General features: G+C 39.4%; 1 protein-coding gene across 2 annotated transcripts in view; it reads left to right on the top strand.

The window, feature by feature from the left end:
• IL1RAPL2 (interleukin 1 receptor accessory protein like 2) overlaps nt 1–18,485 on the top strand; it is a 356,649-nt gene that overhangs the window by 173,240 nt on the left and 164,924 nt on the right. For both annotated transcript variants that reach the window (XM_050310575.1, XM_050310576.1), the window contains exon 3: nt 8,263–8,536. In XM_050310575.1, the coding sequence (XP_050166532.1) occupies nt 8,263–8,536 (274 nt within the window). The remainder of the gene's footprint in view (nt 1–8,262; nt 8,537–18,485) is intronic.

Below are 18,485 nucleotides of genomic sequence, written 5' to 3'. Positions count from 1 at the left end.
TTCAGTCTGTTTTACTTGTTAGTAGTATCAGTTACTATTCTTCCTTAGATACGGCTTCTTCTTTCTTTGTACCTCCTTTGTGTGAAGATAGTTCTGTGCACCAAAGAAGTATCAGAGATGTTGGGAAATCTCTGTGCTTTTCCATCATTCATTAATTCCCTGAGGAATCTGAAGAGATAATAAAAATGGCAATATTCTTTGCACAACACGTTAGAAAAAGCTACTTTTTCCCCTTTCTCGAGCTTGGAAAATGGAAGTATTTTTATTTACTAGACATACGGACAATATGTTTAAAAAAATCGGGGTTCAGGTGGGTTTCAGAACTGGATAAACAGCTAGTTTACAGTCTTTGAGTTCATATCTGTGTTTGCACTGGCTTGTTGGGTGCTTGAGTTGTTCATTTATGGAATTTGAACTTTAGGATTTAAATAGGAAAGTTTTGTTACTTGATCACTCCAAGAAGCAGATGTACTGTCAAATACCTGATCTGGCTCCCCCCAGTTTAGAGCAGCATATTTTTTCTGCTTAAAATTATGTTCCTTTGCTAATTGGATAAAGAAAAAAGGAGATATGCAAATTTTGTTGTTGCATGGCTGACTTTGAAGAAATAAAGATTAATTTATGGATCCTCAAGCAAGAAAAAAAAAGTTCAGTGGTTTGGATACCTTGTTTGCCACAGATCATCCACTCAGCTTTACATCTGTGGAGCAAAGAGGGCGACTGGGCAGAGGCAGCAGTTTTGTCAATGAACTTTCCCACAGCTCTTCCAAATCTGTTGTCCCATTGCAGGAGGAGAACTGGAGCAGGAAGGGCAGGGGCCAGGCAGAGCCAGAGGGGCTGAGAAGCCAGGACAGGTCGGGGCACATTCCTTGAACTTCACAAAATACATGAAATCACAAAACCACGATTTCTTTATTGTTCATGTCCTGGCTCTACTGCTGTTGATTTTCAAGGTGCCTTTTACATTGTTTTCTTGCATGGTGACAGCTGCGGAGAATCAAGGCATTATATTGAATATTTAAAACCAAGCTGCTTTTATAAGTTCCAATATCTGTACTGTTTACTTCAACACAGGCTCTTTAAAAACCTGCCAGATACTGAAGTGATTAGGAGATCAAGGTCACCAAACACTCATTTTTAAGGTAAATATGCTGCATTTTAAGCAGTTGCTTCGGTGCCCTCTCTCTCTGTGCTCAGCAGAGCGATCCGCTCAACGCAAAGAGCACAGCTTTGGAAGGGCACTTCAGGTTCCATCTGTCTCCAGGAACATCTGACTTGGAAGAGGTAGCAAAGAATATGATGAGAACAGAGATTTTCTTTCCCTCACAGAATGTGTGTCAGAGCTCTCTGTCCCCAGCAAAATCTTAACCTGCCAGCTGTGATTTGCTCTTCTCTCCATCAGCAAGCGTTCCCAAAAGCCTCTGTGATGAGGTGCCACCTGAAAAGCTGGCTCTGACAAGTGCTACAGGATGAAATGCCCCTGTCCAGTCACTTCTACTGACACTGCTGCAGCATTTTTGCGCTTCAAGTACGATTTCTAAGTCTTGACCTCATTAATATGCCATCACTCCTGGAAGCTGAGACTTTGTTCAGGGTTTTTTCTCTCCCTGGAGAATTCTGGTGATCTACTAGTATATTTTCTTTTGCATTTTCAATATAAGACTGAAATGCTCCTGGCTCCATATGCATATGTAATTCAGAGCAGAGCAATCCGTGGTTATTTGAACCTCTGGCAGTATATATTTACAGTGTGTTTGACCTCAAAGGAAATGATGAGTGTTCGACTGGAATATTTGACATTTGAGTTGGGTTGTTTAGCTGTATATCATAAGAAAAGCTGGTCAAAAAAATGAAGCAGGCACAAGACTTAAAAACCTTTTGGTCCATCTTATAGAAATTTGAAGCTTTGATCAAAATTTGGAAAAATATCAGGTAATGTTTACAGATAACTAAATGCATTTTTCCTTATTTATGAGCCAGATTTGGATAAATATTTACATGTTGCTAAATCTAATAAAGTTTTTTTTGCACTCATCAGTACTTGATTTAGGAATTTCAGAATATTTACACTTTTGCATATACTGAAAGTCCCAAACTTTTTCACCAGTAAGTTTGAATGGTCTGCTTTTTGCTAGAAAAAAATCAGAAAGTGGAGATCAGAGTATAGAAGCTACAAAGTCAGTGGGAGATCCTCCTCTTAGTTGTTGTGTTTCTATAGCAAAATAATCTTGCTTTGTTGCTGAAACAAGACGTTACTGTGATAGAAATTAATTAGTTGGAGTTGTTAACAGGGTAGTAGGAATAGCATGGCAAAAATTCACCCATCTTGGATCACGATAAACTTGTTTTTTTCTCTAGATTGGTGGTTTTCTAATTGGTCTTATCTTCAACAGATACATTTTTGATTTACTGTATTTCTCAGGGAACGACTGTATGTATTTGTTTAAATTTTGAGCAGAGTTAGAGTCAAAACTGAAGGTCCACTTGACTCAAAGAAGGGTAAAACTGTGACTCACAGAAAAGAAACATCACGAACATGCTCCTCTGCTGCTGCAAAAGGGCTCCCTCCACTCCCTCCTGAAGTACCATCAGCATGGATGACTCCCCCCCTGTAAAACTGGGTAACTTGCTCTCTGTGGTGGAGATATCAGCTCAGATATCTTTAGTTAGAGTGGATTTTTATGAATAGCTGTCAGAGTGTCCTTTGAGCATCCTGTTTGGTAGGTCAGCTGAGCTGAGGGAGCTCCACACGCAAAGAGCTTACCCTGCTTTGGAGGTGACATCCACTGCTTTGAAGAGTGAGCAAAGTGGTCAATGGGCTGTCTTACTTGAAATGTGTTCTCTGACCAGCAAACAAATCTCTGAACATTGGAGTATTTAAGGAGAACTCCAAAGGGAGGGGGTGGTTTCTGTCAGTTTTTAGGTGGTTCAGCTCCCTGACACGGCTCGTGGTGTGAAGAGCAGGGGACCACGCGCTGGGCTCTGCTGACTGTCAGGTCTCACGTGGCAGTGCCAGGCTGTGATGAGATGATGACAGGGGTCTGCAAGCACCACAGCAGCATTTAGCATAGCGTAGCCAGAAAGCCAGAGATTTAGAACCGATTATGCACGGCAAGGCTGATCCAATATCCTGACCCTTGTGAAGATCACATCCAGCCAAAGCTGTTAAAGGTTTTACTGTGTTTGCTCAAATGCAGGACATGTTCCCTCTTCTCCAGAATCAAGATCTGAAAATACCAAGTTGCCAAATGTTCATGGGCTGTAACTGATTTCTCTCCTTTAAGAATCTAAAAAATTTGCATCCCTCTTTGGACATCCTTAATGGAGTGCATCTATCATTCCTACATGTCTGCAAAGCCTGAGCATGATGGATATCAGTTCCTGGACTCTGCTGTTCTACAGCTAATATGTACATAAAAATATAACTCTTATATTAGAGGAATGGTAGTTTTATTTCTGACTACATACCTGCAGTCACAAGCATTGCTTGCTTTGTGGAGCAATAAATTTAATACATTAGCTAGTCTGTTGTTTTTTTTTTATTTTTTTTTTTAAATTATTTATTTGTAGATGATTTCAATTTAAAATGAGATTTTCAGGTAACAAGGTAGGCAAACATGTTTAACAATGCCATGATATAAATTGCTGTAGGTGACAGATCCCTAAAAAAATTATAACAGGCAGATTCGCTATGCAAAAAATTATTTATATGACAGCAATCAGAAAGACAAATTACTCAGAGACTAGGTACATGCTCCTCCATAATTGCTCATAAATTATTATGGTTCATGTTAAAATGCATCTAGACTCCCTAGACAGTGAGATTTATTTAAAATAAGAGCAATGGGAAATTACCAAGAAATGTTGAGGAAGAAGATGCAGTACACACTTTGGGTGATTGTTGACATGAAAGTATAGTAACTTACTGTCAGACAACTTACTGTCTAATTTGCTTAATAATTTTGAAACCTTCCTTTTCAGTTCACTGTCTCCTCAGATTGCTTTAGCCTGGATAGATAACTGGGATGGGCTCAGTGGGGCTCTGCTGTTATTCACTGCTCTGTGTTTCCCAGCCCCTGAGGGCACACTGGGACTCTCTCCTGCACCCGTGCAGGGCTCTCGTGTACCTGAGCACTTTCATGTTCTACACAATAGTGTGAAATTTAGTCACTTGGGGCAGAAGTTATGCTAAGGGAGTGGGGACACTGACTGATGGGCAAACCTCTTTTCCTTAAGAACCTGGGCTAAAAATGGGACAGTTTTTTTCCATATTCTCTCAGTGTTCCAAATTAAAAAAAAATAATTTAAAAAATTATTGTAAGCATCTAAAGTACACCCAGGATATACAGGATTTAATTTGAATTGGCTTTCAGTCCAGAACTTACCAGATGATTATAGGGTAGCAGAGAAATAGTGTCTATACGTTTATTATGTAGTAAGTTCCTCTCTCCAATGCCATTATTTTTCTCTTCTTATCACCCTGATTATATTATATATTGAGAGCCAGCCCCCAAAAAATGACAGCAAACTTTGTTCTGGATAATGGAGTGCTGAACTCCACCTAAGCAGCTCCAGTCATTTGTAATGACAGCTTGGAGAATACTCCAAACTAATCTAACAATGCTCACGCTCCAGTGACTGACAGCACGGCAAGAGGAAAAATTCCAGCTTCCATGTGAGTGCAGGGAGCCTGACCTAGATTTTAGCCTCTACAGCTTCATAAGAGGAAACATTCTTGACTGTGTATTTAACAAGAAAAAAAAAAAAAAAGTGAGGGGAAAAAGTCATCTCCTGTTTGATTAGTCTTTCTTCGATAATTAAGATTTAGTCAAGGCAGTCTGTGAGACTTCTCCCCTCCGCAGATGTCATCAACCCTGTAATGAATGGTTGCTCCATTCCCTGTGTGCTGTCCTCTATAATTACCACCTCCTGACATGCTGCAGGGAGGGAGCTCTTGCAGGGGAGCAGCAGGGGCAGGCAGGGGCGATGGGCAGACACAGCCTGCCTGCACCTTCCCCTCTGCTGGGCTCGCTGTGTTGGGATCAGCCTCACTGTGGGCTGCTGAAATTCTTCCATTATGATACTGTTAATGGGAAAAAGATCTTCTGTGTACATTTTCTTTCATTTCTTCTTCGAGATGCAGGTGCTGTGCTGGGCTCAGGTCACTGTGCCCAGTGCTCACTGGAGCACTGGCAATGGCCAATGGAGAACCAGCACCACTACCTTGTTCTCCTCTGGGGGCAACTAGAGATAGGTTTTAACCACTCTAGTGACCTGCTTGTAAATAATCTTTCAAATGCCTTTCATGTATTCCACTTTAACAACTCAAATTTTGAAAATAAAACAGTAGAGAAATGCAGGCTAGGAGGGAGAAGAATTTTTCAAATCAAAGTGGAAGATGAGACAGATTGAATGACACTGAAGGATGATTTGAGCTGTGCTTCGACAAGTTGTTTGGTGTGGATGTGGGAGAAATTTTACTGGAATCAGAGGCATTTTCAGCTTCCAAAGCTGGATTTCCATATTGGGTCAGTACCTAATTCCCAATTGTGACTCTGATCTGTGAAATAAATGAAAAACTGGTGCCATTCTGCTTGACCCCCAAGCTTTCCATGCGTGTCTGAATGTCAGCCATTCTTTGCTGTGGATTAACTTTGCTGAACCAGCACAGGTTTGAAAGCATTAGATGATGTGACAGGCTTCGACTGACACAAGATTGACAGGATTAATTAGTCTGGATCTGAATTCCAGTTCTGAGCACCTCTATTCATTTGAGCTCATGCCCCTACTTAGACTTTTGTGCCTTTGCTAAAGTGCAGGAGGAAGGATGCCTTTGAGAATATCTGTGTGTCCTGGAGAACAAGGGATGAGCCATCTGGAGGGCTCAGCATTGCCTTCACATCCCTCACTGAGATAAGGTGACTGTCAGCTCTGCACTGCTCTTTAACTGTAAATCACAGCAGCCTAAAGAGCAGGGCTTATAAAAAGCACAGAGCTTTTGTGAGGAAGCTCTGTATGAGGTACAATGATACCTGCTTGATGTAAAAGACTTCAGTCCATTCTATAAAATAATTCATGGTGTCAGAACCAGACTTTAGCATAAAAGTGGATTGGATGGGGTTGTAGGACTGGGAGAACCAGCTCTGCTGCTGGTTGCCCATGTCTGTGTAACAATGATGCAGAGAGAGCCCAGTGTGGTGTTTTCTGTGCTCCTGACAAGGGCGTGTTCAAATTACAATGTGCAGCCTTGGTCACAGTGAAGGATGTTATAAACCCGGAGGGGATGCACTGAGAGCCAATACTTCTGTGCAGGATTTTCATTTAATTATTATCAAAACTTGTCCTGTTGTGTGTGGCACAAAGTGTGAGAGGGAGAACACAGAGAAAACAGCGAGGAAAAGGAAAGGCAGTAAATTGCTGATGGCCTTTCAGTTGATGTCATTAACAGCAGCTGTTAAAAGCAAGAAGCAATGATTTTTAATTTAAATCAGCAGGATGTTTTCATCAAAATGAGAATGGAAATGAAAATTGGAGTTAGCCAAAACTGTGTGTACGTAACTTCAGGTGAAGGGTTTGGTTTGGGGACTTTCCTTGGTGAGGAAAGAAGTCAGCTGGCACAAGCAGCTGCTGTGTTTGCACCTGCCTGCAGACTAGGGCAGGAGCAGGTAACACCTTCTGGGTAGAGGTGTTGTAAGACCTCCCTTTGCCTGCCAATACCCTCTTGACAGTAGGTACATAAATAACATAGGTTTGAGTATTGGTATTCCTTCCTCTCCTGAGGTTATGCTAGTTTTGGGTTTTTTACAAATAAAGTTTATTTTGCAACGAGATGTTACATGGAAGTTATGTATCAGAAAAGTATGAAAGTGGTCACTGTCAACAGGTTTAAAATATGGTTCAGGTGCATGGCCCATGTGATCCCAGTACAGTTAAAGCTGATTTATGGCAATGGGAAAATTAAAACCTTCCATTTATCACGGATACTTTTGAACGATTGAAGAGAAGCCTGAAAAGATGTCAGACATAATTTAAAGGCCGTAAAAACAGCTGAAAAAAGGGACCAGACCTGATATTCCACCATGTGTGGAAATAAATTAAAAAATCACTGGAAGAGTGAATGCTATTGAAGATGTATATAAACTGAAGAGTGTATAAGGATATCCAACATTTATAGTTTGAGTGTTAATATTGTAAGTGCAGAAGAGGTAAATTGAGCATTACTTGGTTGCATTTGAAGTACCTGCATGAACGGTAAAGATGTTCCACTTACTTGTAGCTGAATATGATCAATAAATTCTGAAAACTACATATTTAATCAAGTCTATTAATTTTAGGTAATGTATTTGCCTATTGATGATCTGCTTTTGAATTCTTTGGTTATATTCTTGGTTGACTTTCACACTTACAATTTTTCCAGAAATGAGAACGATTGAACTAGAAGGTCTCTGATAGTTGAGGGGGGAGTTACACATGGGTACATATTCGTGTTCTAGGATTGTATGGAACTAAGATAATAATAAAGGGAGAAAAAATTGTAGGGAGAAGTAATCTTTTATTTAACTGGCTGACATATGTTAATTTTACAAGTGAAATATCAAGAAAATGGTTTCAAAAGTTTTTGCTGAACAGAACATCAAAAGATCTCTTTTCTTGTTTGTTCAACTCCTGTATTAATCTTGATTGCACAGGCAGCATGTAGTAATTGTATGCTGTTGTATGTAATACACATCTCTACAGTGTGAGTAGGCTATAGAAAAGAAGAAAGTTCTGTGGAACTGCCTGGAAAAGAAAATGATAAATGTCACGTCTGTTATTTGGGGGGAGGGGTTGCATAAAGTAATTAGCAGAGGTGGATGGAAAAGTTTTAAGGGATAAGATTGGCATCAGATCCCAATGTACATTTTCCTCCAACAAGGAAATAAAGATTTCAAAACTGGTTTTCAGAGGCAAGTAGTTAAGGTGAAACATTTAGTTTATTTAATAAAAAATTAGTGCTTTGGGGATGAAAGTAATGATATTCTATAGAAGTGGAATTGAGCAGGCTCAGTGTGTTCTATTTATTGCCTGCAAATTCATAGTTACATGTGATGGAAAAAGGTTTATGAAACCCTAATTGCCAATAGTTGCTTTACGTTTTTCGTATTGCCATAAAACAAAGGTTCTTCGCTTTTAATGCATTGCATTGTATTTCTCAAGTGTCCTTTTGCTATACTGAAAAATATCTCTGTGTCTAATATTTCTTTATTATTGTTTTGCTTTCAGTTGATGGTTGCATTGACTGGTCAGTGGATCTCAAGACATACATGGCTTTGGCAGGTGAACCAGTCCGAGTGAAATGTGCCCTTTTCTACAGCTATATCAGAACTAATTATAGCATGGCCCAAAGCACAGGTCTTAGGCTTATGTGGTACAAAAACAAAGGAGATTTAGAAGAACCCATTATATTTTCCGAAGTTAGGATGAGCAAGGATGAAGATTCCATATGGTTTCACTCAGTTGAGTTGCAAGACAGTGGTTTCTACACGTGTGTTCTAAGGTGGGTATTGTGTTAAAGTCTAAGTAAGAATGCATGGATTGTTTCGGTTAAAAATATGTTTAATTTTAGCTATCAGGATCGACATATTCATCCAGCTAATATATAATCCTTTTTTATTCTCGTAATTATATATGTCACATAATGCTTTGTCTCAAAATTAGTTTCCTATGTAATTATAGTTACCTTGTCCAACAGCTGTAATTAATATGCTTTCACTTAATTACTTCATTTTTTTTAGTGCAATATTCACAAATTCTCAATTTGCCATAAACCTTGAGAACTTGATACTTCTTAAATCATGAAGTATTTTGGTTAAGTAATGTTCTGTTTCAAATCCTCTGAGTTATTCGAGTTACAGTTTGAATTATTCTGATCGGGTTAGGCCATGGGGAGTTACAGTTCTGTCTGGTTTTGAAGAAATGTGTGTTTTAATATACAGTTATGATTTGTCATAAATTTAAGCAGACCTTGTTTGGTAAGGCACCAAAATGCATGTCTCAGAAGTATTTTGGAACTGTTGGATGAGCCTTAAATTAAACATGTGCTGGAGCTCGTGATTTCCATCATGTGGATGTTGATGTCAGCTCTATGCCTAAAATGAGAAGATAAAAAAAGGAGAATTCTTTAAGAATGAATGAATAAATATTCCTTAAATGATCCAGTTCTGAATTAAAAGGAGTTTGCAGATACTTTATATGATTTGGTTTAAAACTGTTTAGTTTCAGAGAATGAAGCTTGCTTCATCATTCTCTGCCGTTCCACACTGAAATTAGACATGTTTGATGAATTTAATATCAAATATTGCAGCAAAATAACAGCACTGCTCAGAGCCCAGGATTTGCTCTCTCTCCATCTCTGCTGAGTTACTACCTTGTCTCAGCTGCCTCAGACCATTTTGATCCTGAGGAACGCTGCTGAAATCAGAGATTGTGCCGTGGGGCCTGGTGGTTCTACTGGGCACCAACGTCTCATTTAAATATCAGATACATCTGCCAAACTTACCAGTAAGTCTGTGTTGCAGCCTTTGGAGTTATTGTTTTATTAGCTGCTCTGTCACAGGTTGGGTGTACTGTCAACTCCTTGATTTCGAAATGTTACGGTAAGATGGTGATTTACATGTTTCTAGGGAGCTGTCCCTTTTTCATAAGAAGTCACTGTTGTGATAATCAAGTTACTAGTTTAATACTCTAAAAATTTTTAATGCAAATCCTTTGTGAACAATGAAGAATTGATCTTGGATCAAATTCTGGGACATACTTTTTTCCGGGAAATTTCAAAACTCTGCTCATTTACATGACAAAGTAGTTTTGGTAACAAATGGGCAAGTTCTTGAATAATTCATGGCTTCTCCTCATTGTCAGCTAAAAACTATATGACATGCTTCTTGGAAGGCATTATACAGCAACAAGATCTTCCTTGTCAGTTATGCAGTTTCCCTGCTTTGACTAGAACTTTCCTACATAATTACAGATATTTTTGCCTTTTTCAGATTTATGTCAGAGTGCAGAATATTATGGGTGGTGGTTACAGATAAAAGACTATATTTCTTCCTTTACTGAATTAATTTTTCTTCCAAAAACTGGGTAAGGTATCCTTGCTGTTACTGTTTATGAAACCCTAGGTGGCTTAAAATAGCTGATGAAATAGCAATAGTAATTGATTTTAATTTCGTTAAAATTGAGCTAGATGTAATGTTCTGAAATGATGATCACACTTTTGTGGGAGACTATCCACACCATTAACTGTGTAATTTCAACCTTATTAATCCATTTTTTGGAGGAGGATAAGCAGATGTTTGCGTTTTAGTCATTAACCAGGATCACCTGCTTTATGAGAATTAAGAGGTCACAAATGAGAGCAGTAATTTTAGAATATAATTTTATTTTCTAGAAGCATTAGCAATTTGTTACAAATGCTGTCTTTTGTATACTGAGTGAACAGAGATGGGTAGATAGAACTTGATGTGGTGGAAATGTGTCCATCAGCGTGCAACACTGTGTTTAGGCTTGCATGCATAGTTGAATCTTTTGGTTTTGTTTCTGAAAGAAAAAAATTGGGGAGAAAAATGCTTTTGATTCAAGATAAATTTAAAACTTTTGAAGTTTTTCTCAAGAAAGAAGTTTTCATTTAGGTTCTGTAAGAGAAAATCAGGATCAATTCAATTCTAAATGGATGTCCTTCTAGCCACTCTCCAAGGATGGGTGAAGCCCTGGTACAATTCCCTGTGCTGTCCAAAGTGTGAAATCCCACATTTACATGTCCCAGTGGCCAGGCTGTGGTGAGTTCCACCACTTCAAGTCTCTTGCCTTAGAACTTCTCTGTCTGTTATTTGTACTTGTCTTTGCAAAAGTGTGCAAAGTGAGATGCTTGGATGTGGTGCTAAGGCCGAGGGGAGACAAGGGATCCTTGTCCCAGAAGCAGTTTGTGGCTTTAAAGAAAGGGCAGAGTCTGGAGCTGTGAAGATCTTCTCTGATAAAAGGGACTTGAACACCAAGGCTTGTCAGTAAGTTGTACATAAAGGATATCACAGCAATAGTGAGAGCTTTGCTAATTCACTCTCCCCCAACTTGTTACTTTTTTCCCAGTCAACACAACGTGACAGATAAAAAAACTGTATGGGGAAAATGTCAACTACACTTTTCACTGAATTTCTTATTTGCTGAATGTCTTCACAATTCTATAAAAAAGACCAAACCTGTTTTCCATGAACCTGCATTATCTGGTTGCTCACGTGTACTTGTAGGATCAAGGCATGAGTATCAGTGAAGCAATTGGAAGGAATTTTTCAGAAGTCACTTGAAAAGGGTGGGTATGAGCTGGTGAAGGATAGGCTGATATGACAGTGATTTGGAGATGGGTGAAAATTAAATGTGTCAGTGAATTCTTTCTTATACAGAATTGTCATTTCAATAATCATAATGTCTGTTTTGTAAAAGAACCTGTAATACTGAATAACATTAAGGAGTATTAGAGCAGCCATAATAAGAGGTTGCTTCTCCAGGCTGAAAAGGTCTGATATCATAATTTAAATGTTGCCTCTCCTTTATTAACCAATTAGCCATTGTTGCACAGACAGGTGTGGGGGTGTGTGTATAATAGGAGGAAGTTATTGTTGCATTAAAACCTACTTCTCCCTTCTCACAATACATTTTAGCATTGAGCTGATACTCAAATGCAAACCAAAGTGTGATATTTGTCTCCAGTGTTAAGCATGGAGGTAACATATTAAGGGGTCCTGATTCTGCAAGGACTTCCTTTTAAGGAATCTGCTTTGTTCTTGGGTACCTTTTCTGTGTAAAATCAGAGATATTACTACTACATCAAAAAGGGATCCTAACTAATGGATAAATGTGTTTTTCATTGCATCATTTGTATCATAACTTTACTGCCCAGTAGGGAAATGCTGTGTTCTGGAGGTCTCTTTGCAGTACAGGCCCTGGATACACCATTAATCTTCCAGCACCCAGCAATGCTACTTTCAGATAAAGCTGTCAGCATTTCTGTTTCCGAGGTTTGATGTTCTGGGATATTCACATCAGCACTCTGGATCACAGCTTCTTCACTGAAGGATTCAGAGACGAGAACTCCAAAACTAAACATGGAAACTCAACCAGATCTAAATGGGTGGCCCTAAGGTTCTGAGTATGTAGGACAGTCATTTGTCAGATCATGTGCTGCTTTTTCTCTCTGAACAAATACATCTGTTTTTCTCTGTTAAAAGCCTGTTTTTTAAAGAGGGAGCAAAAACTGGGATGGCTTAAATCTTCTTAACCTGGTAAAAGAAGAGAAGATAAGATGAGCAGGAATCTCAGCAACTTTGGCCAAAATTTGCCCTCATCAAGTGACTGCTCCTGGAAACCTTTCTTCTAACTAGTCCCAGCTCCAAGAGAAACTCTAATGAGCATTTAAAGAATAAAACCACTAGGAGTAAAAATATTAGAGCATATTTGCTGTTAATTAACTGTTGGTGAAATAAAATAACTTGATTCCCATAATGTGAATCAGGAGGGTAGAAAGTCTGGGCCTTCAGTGAGTGCAGGAAAGCAGGAGGTGGAGGTTTGTGGTAGCCAGACTGGCTGATGGAGCTACAGGATGCAGAATAAAAAGGGAGCGAGAGCCTCGAATGCCTATGAGGGAATAAGCTTGCAGATCTTTAATTCCAGCATTTGATGCCAGAGAACTGCCGACAAATCAAGTTAGGAAATCTGTGTATTCCTTTTCCTTTACTGTCTCCCTGTCTGCACAGTTCTTAATGGAGAGCAGCATTGCTGTGGACATGCACAGAAGAATTGAGCCTCTGCTGAGCCACAGGTGAAATATTGAGACATTACTTTCTGAGCAGTGATAAAATAGACCAATAGATTTCAGAAGCCTTCCAGCTTCTGAATGTCTGTGGAGCACATGAGCACCAACTCAAAATCAGATTTAGACAGCCTGGAGGGGCTGGCAGTAAAACCTCATCTGTGGCACAACCTCTGTGCTCTCACTTCAGAGGGTGTTAGGGCGAGCTGAGGGGCTTGTTTCAAGTGCCTGCAACCTGGATTGCAGAATGCACCCAGGAAAAGCTGCACCACTTTTCTAAGTGCTGAATGTCTGGCTTCCAAACAAGAACAAAAGAAGAGGTGGTTTTGGATCCAAACAAAGGCCAGACAAGAACGTTGGACTAAATAATGATGTGAAAATCTGCAGGGGTAAGGTTGCTTTCTCTGCAGCCGTCTCCCACGGTTTTTGCAATGTGTGTTTTAATACAGTTGGTAATGTTGTCGGTGGCAATAGAGACTGTTTCATTTTCAGTTGCTTTGGCTTTATTCAGTACTCACCTGCCCATGACAAAGGTGATTTTGTATCTCAAATCCCTTCAGAGACAGTGTTGTAATTCCAGTGGTCCCAGGCATGTCTGCAGAAGCAGCTACATCTCACATTTGGAGCAACTGCATTCAGCACAGGCTTCCCAGGCTCTGTATGACACTAACATTAAATGTCACACATTAAAAGTGTGTGACATTTGCCACAATAAAATTGACTGATTCTGTATAAACAAAATCCCTGTGAGATATAGTATTCAATACTTCAATTCAGTGCTAGAGCAGATACATTATAGTCAGTATGATTCATGATAAAATAAAATTTTTTGAGTTTTTATCACTGAGATATAATGTTTTTGGCATTATCAAAATGCAGAGGAAAGTAGAATCAGAATGCTTCTACTTTTGTATCTAAAATTGTGTAGAAACTGATGGTGCTCCTGCAAATCATTTTGATGACATTGTCTTTATTGAGAGAAATCTTTGCAGAAAAACAAAGATTTGTTTCTTTTCCCTGGTGATATGTATATTTCCGCTTACTCACCCTTCTCCTTTAAAACTTTAAAAGAGAAATTATTCATCCTCTGTCTTTCTGAAAGCCAATGTTTACTGTTGATGAGAAGGTGCAAGAACAGTCAGGCCTTCAGGCAGAAATGCCCGTGTTACTCTGTGATTGGAGAGCATCTGGTGACTTCCCCATTGCAGCAGCATGTACAAGAATGAGAATATTATGTATCCTTTAGGTTTCCTAATAGCGAAATCTCAGCTTTAGGTACCTTTAAAATGAGTGACATTACTTTGCAGCCTGTACAGATTGTCATAGCGAAAGTTCCCTGTGCTGCAGTGCCTCAGTGGCATTTCAGTTCACTGTCACTGCTTGCTTGTGGAGAAGTGCCTTCCCTGGAGGGCTTCCAGCCTTGTCTAGTGGAGAGAAAGGATGCAAAGTGGAGGGACTGCTTCCTCATGCAGTCCACGCTGCATGCAGGAGACCTGCTGCTGAGATGTTCAGCCCTCTTCAACCACGTCCTCTCCAGCAAATCAGGGAGTTTGCATTTCCCTTCTGTTCTCCACATAACAATGGAGGAGAACGTGCTCCTCCAGGTATCACTCCTGTTGGAACCCACATCGAGCCAGCTGTGACTATAACATGTCAGTAGATGATGTTTTCTGTGTCCTGTGAGTGGACAGGCACATGGAAGGTTTCCTGAGGAAATCCATCATTTCCAAAGTATGAGGTGACAGAACCATAGGGAGTCAAGCTAATATTTGCTGAGTGGTCTTTTCTGGCCACCACTTAAAGGAAGACACAGCCAGGAGGACTCAGTTCAGGACTCAAACAGCTCTCATTTCAAACTGACATAAGGACACTTCATGACTCTTTATGATATCATTCTGTGTACACCCTATGAGACAATAACTGTGGTTTACGTGCTCAGTTGCCCATATACAAACAGAGCAGGACTTGCCTTTCAACATTGCATCTACAAAACTGGATTTAGATGCAGGACACAGGATGTGCTCCACAGGTTTTATTCCCCAAGGCAACAAAATCAGTGAGGTTTAGCAACGCAGACAAGTCTGATGGGTGTCCTGAATGCAACTTTTGTTTTGTGTGCTAGGTTTCCAATACAGAAAAGCATAGAAGAGTAAATACAGTGTTTCACACTCTGTGTGGTTTGGAAGAAATAGAAAAGAACGTGTTCAGTGCTCTCAGAAACAGAGTATTGCAAATGCAAAATTATTGGAAGGGGATTTCTTAGTACTGTCCTGGGAGCAGTTGTTCCTGTGCCTCAGATTTATGTCATTTGTAATGGGGCTTTTCAGTTAGACAATGTAATTTAACAGTAATATCCAGAGTTCTAACACAAAAGTATTAGGAAATAAATGAAAAGGGCTTAGTCATTTGCAGCAGCAAACTTTAGAGTAACTTGCTGCATTGTAATTCTTAAGAGCAAGGAAGAAATTCTCCCTGAGAGCAAACCCAGCCAATTACAGGATTTCTTCTACTGGAACAGGATGTGCTGAAGCTGAGAGAGACCACATGGTTTGTGAACTTAGCTGTGATATGCTGAGATAGCATGGTGTTCTTTTAGCTTCTGCATTTCTTTTATGTTCTGCATTATATTTTCATATATTCATTTCTAACATTTAATAACTAACATTAATGAAGACTTAAAAAAAACCCCAACCCAAACCCAAGGAACACCACTGACCTGTGTGATTCAACTTAAATATTAGGAAATTTTCTCTTTGTGCCTGAGTAGCCCCTGCTGGAATGACTGACTGGTGACTTGCTTTTGAATTGCTTCTGTCACGATGCAGAGGTTATCAGGACCAGTGCATACATTTGTGAAGGCAACCAGAAAAGAAATAGCTCCTCCTGACCCATAACCATGTACAAACCGGGCTGGCTGTCACTTACTATTGTCAGAGAGATTTAAAAAGCATGACAGTAGAGTTTAGCCCCGAATTTTCAGATCATGGCCTTGCTCTTTCAGGCTGTATCACTGACTGTAGTAGGCACACCCTGACATTTTTGTGTCACATTTCCCTCTTAATAAGGATGTTAGCTGAAATCCAACTTAAACTTAGAACTAAGCTTTGGTGGGAGAGACCCAGCTGTGAGAAGCTCTACCCAACTGCCATATCCAAACATCTTTTCCTCTCCATCCCAGTATCTAAGAAACATGAAGATTCTCTAAAAAAAGCTAAACTCACAGTGAGGAGTAGAAGGCTTGCTTTTAAGTGCCTCTGGTGGGAACTATATTGTTGATGTTTAACTTGAGGAGACATCCCTGGATATCTGTTTTTCGAGCTGTCATTAATGTGAGCCTTTTAAAATTACCTTTCAGTGACTTTGCTCAGTTCTTTTTTTTTTTTGAAGAGTGATGGTAAAGCCTTTCTACACTGTAAAACATGGGCCTCTGGGACATCTAGTGTGTTTTAGTCAAGCTCAAATTGTCTTGTTTCTAGTGAGTCTTGTGTAGAGATTGAATCTTAGGAGAAAAGAAGTGCAGAAAGAATAAAAATTCTTCATGAGTGATGAGTTAGCTCTGCACAAATACTTTTTCTACTTGAAGGGAATGGGGCCTTGAATCGTAGCTCTGTCTGGATTCACAACCCAGGTCTCCATTGGAGGATCAAAGGAAGTAGAGATAACATAACATTGGATTTGTAGCATCATTCTGTTTTAGCACTTCTGAGATCATACTTCCATGATGTTATTTTCATTTACTAGGAGGATCTTGAAAACATGTCAAACACTAAATGAAAGGTAACATGGGATCAGGATTTCTCCTTAGCAGGTACTGGTATCAGAATTACTGTTATAACAGCAACGAGCAAGCCAAAAATAGGACAGGAGTGTTTGGAGCCGTACCAAGGCAAGGTACCACACACACACATGAGCTGCAGAATCGCTGCACCTCATGCCCTGTGATTCAGGGAGCAACTACAGCAGTGCCAGCCATCTGTTAAATTGTTCTACTCAGATGTTGCTCTTTCACTTGACAAACTGATAAGAATTAAAAATCCCAAAACTTTGAAGGGTCTGTGATTTGTAACCTCCAACAGTCACTTACTCCATGTTCAGGAAATTGATCTTTTCCAGACAATAACCCCAGACATACAGCAGTGGTAGTCACTAAGAAATAAGTTAGCACTTGAAGGAAACCTTGGAAGAGTAAGTAGTAATCCATTTTTTTTTAGGATGTTACATTTGTGGGATCCAAAAAAAACGATGATAACTCATTTTTCTTTAAGGTGTTCACCAAACCATGACCTTGGTAACCATTATGTGAAGTGTAAAATTTGGACAGGAATAAATTTATAATACCCTCATGAAGAGAGAGGAAAACAATCAAATGCTCAATTAAGTCTGAAAGCTGATAACACAGCACATTTATAGAGCAGCCAGTAGTGGAGCTGGTCGTGCATTAATGCTGTGAACCTTCAGATGGACAAAGACTGTTGGTGGTGTAGTTATTGCTGTTACTGTTCTAACTCAAAATGAGCAAGGATAAATGTATGTGCTGGTTTATACAGTCTTGCAGTCAGTGAGCCAATAAAAATGTCATTAAAACAGCCAGAGGGTTAAGGTACATGGAGAGAGATCTAAGCCCGAGCTGTGCTGTTTCCTGAGCACTGCTTTGATAAATACACTTTTGGATCTACCACCAAAGTATTAGAATGTAATAAAAAATCCAATGCAAGGAAAAATTAACCTGCAAGGGAAAAAATCCCAATGTGAATCCTTTTGTATAAATATGCAATTCAAATTTGGGTGGGGTTTTTCAATCTAGAAGATATAAAATATTCAACAACTTTTCTGCTTCCTTCCTCTTTATGAGAAAATCAATAAATGGGGGCAGGGGGAGATTCTCTGTACTAGAGCCAAAATTGTTTTGCCTGACTCTTTTAACAAACCACCCTCCCTTACCAGAAACACAAATGCCGAAAAAAATTTTTTCAAAAGCTGTGATTATTTCCTCAGATTTTAATTCAGCCTTAGGGCTGATGAATTGTCTTGAATCCAAAACAAGATGAAAAATAATTTAGGGATTGACACTCCAATTTCAAATGTTCTTCTTATCCATTTCTTTACATCCTCCCTTTTTCCCTCTTGCCCTTGCTTCGAAGTCAAGCCAAACTCACAATTTTTCTTGCTTTTGTTTTGAGACCTGTTACACTCCCTTGGTTTTCCCAGTGGTTCTCTGTTGGATTTGGAGCTGCTTTCAGTTTGTGGTTCAGTGCCAGTTCCAAGTGGCCTGGGGATTACAGATGCCTTGCCACCAAAACAAAAGAATCTACTTTGTGAACTCTGGTAAAGCTAAACCCTTCCTATTTCCACTCAAGAGAGTAGGCCCAGTTTGTAACTAGTCCCTTGGAAAAGAGAATTGCAGATCTTAGTTTCAGTGTGAAAATATAAGACAATTTTTTTTCATTGTTTGTACTATGGAGTGATTCTTTCTTTACTTCCCTCTTCCTGTTCCCCATATGACCACTCTTGTAGAAATGGAATCCATTGGAAATCAACTCCAGTGGAAAGGGAATGGTTTGGAAACCTTTCAAAAAAGACTATCAAAAAATACACTTTCAGATTCATAGGTTATTTCTTTTGCATGTCTGTGCAGAAAGTTCTGCAA

The sequence above is a fragment of the Myiozetetes cayanensis genome, unplaced genomic scaffold, assembly GCF_022539395.1.
Source record: "Myiozetetes cayanensis isolate MyiCay16 unplaced genomic scaffold, myiCay2020 scf15, whole genome shotgun sequence".
Taxonomy (NCBI): Eukaryota; Metazoa; Chordata; class Aves; order Passeriformes; family Tyrannidae; genus Myiozetetes; species Myiozetetes cayanensis.
This window is presented reverse-complemented; position numbering and strand designations above follow the sequence as displayed.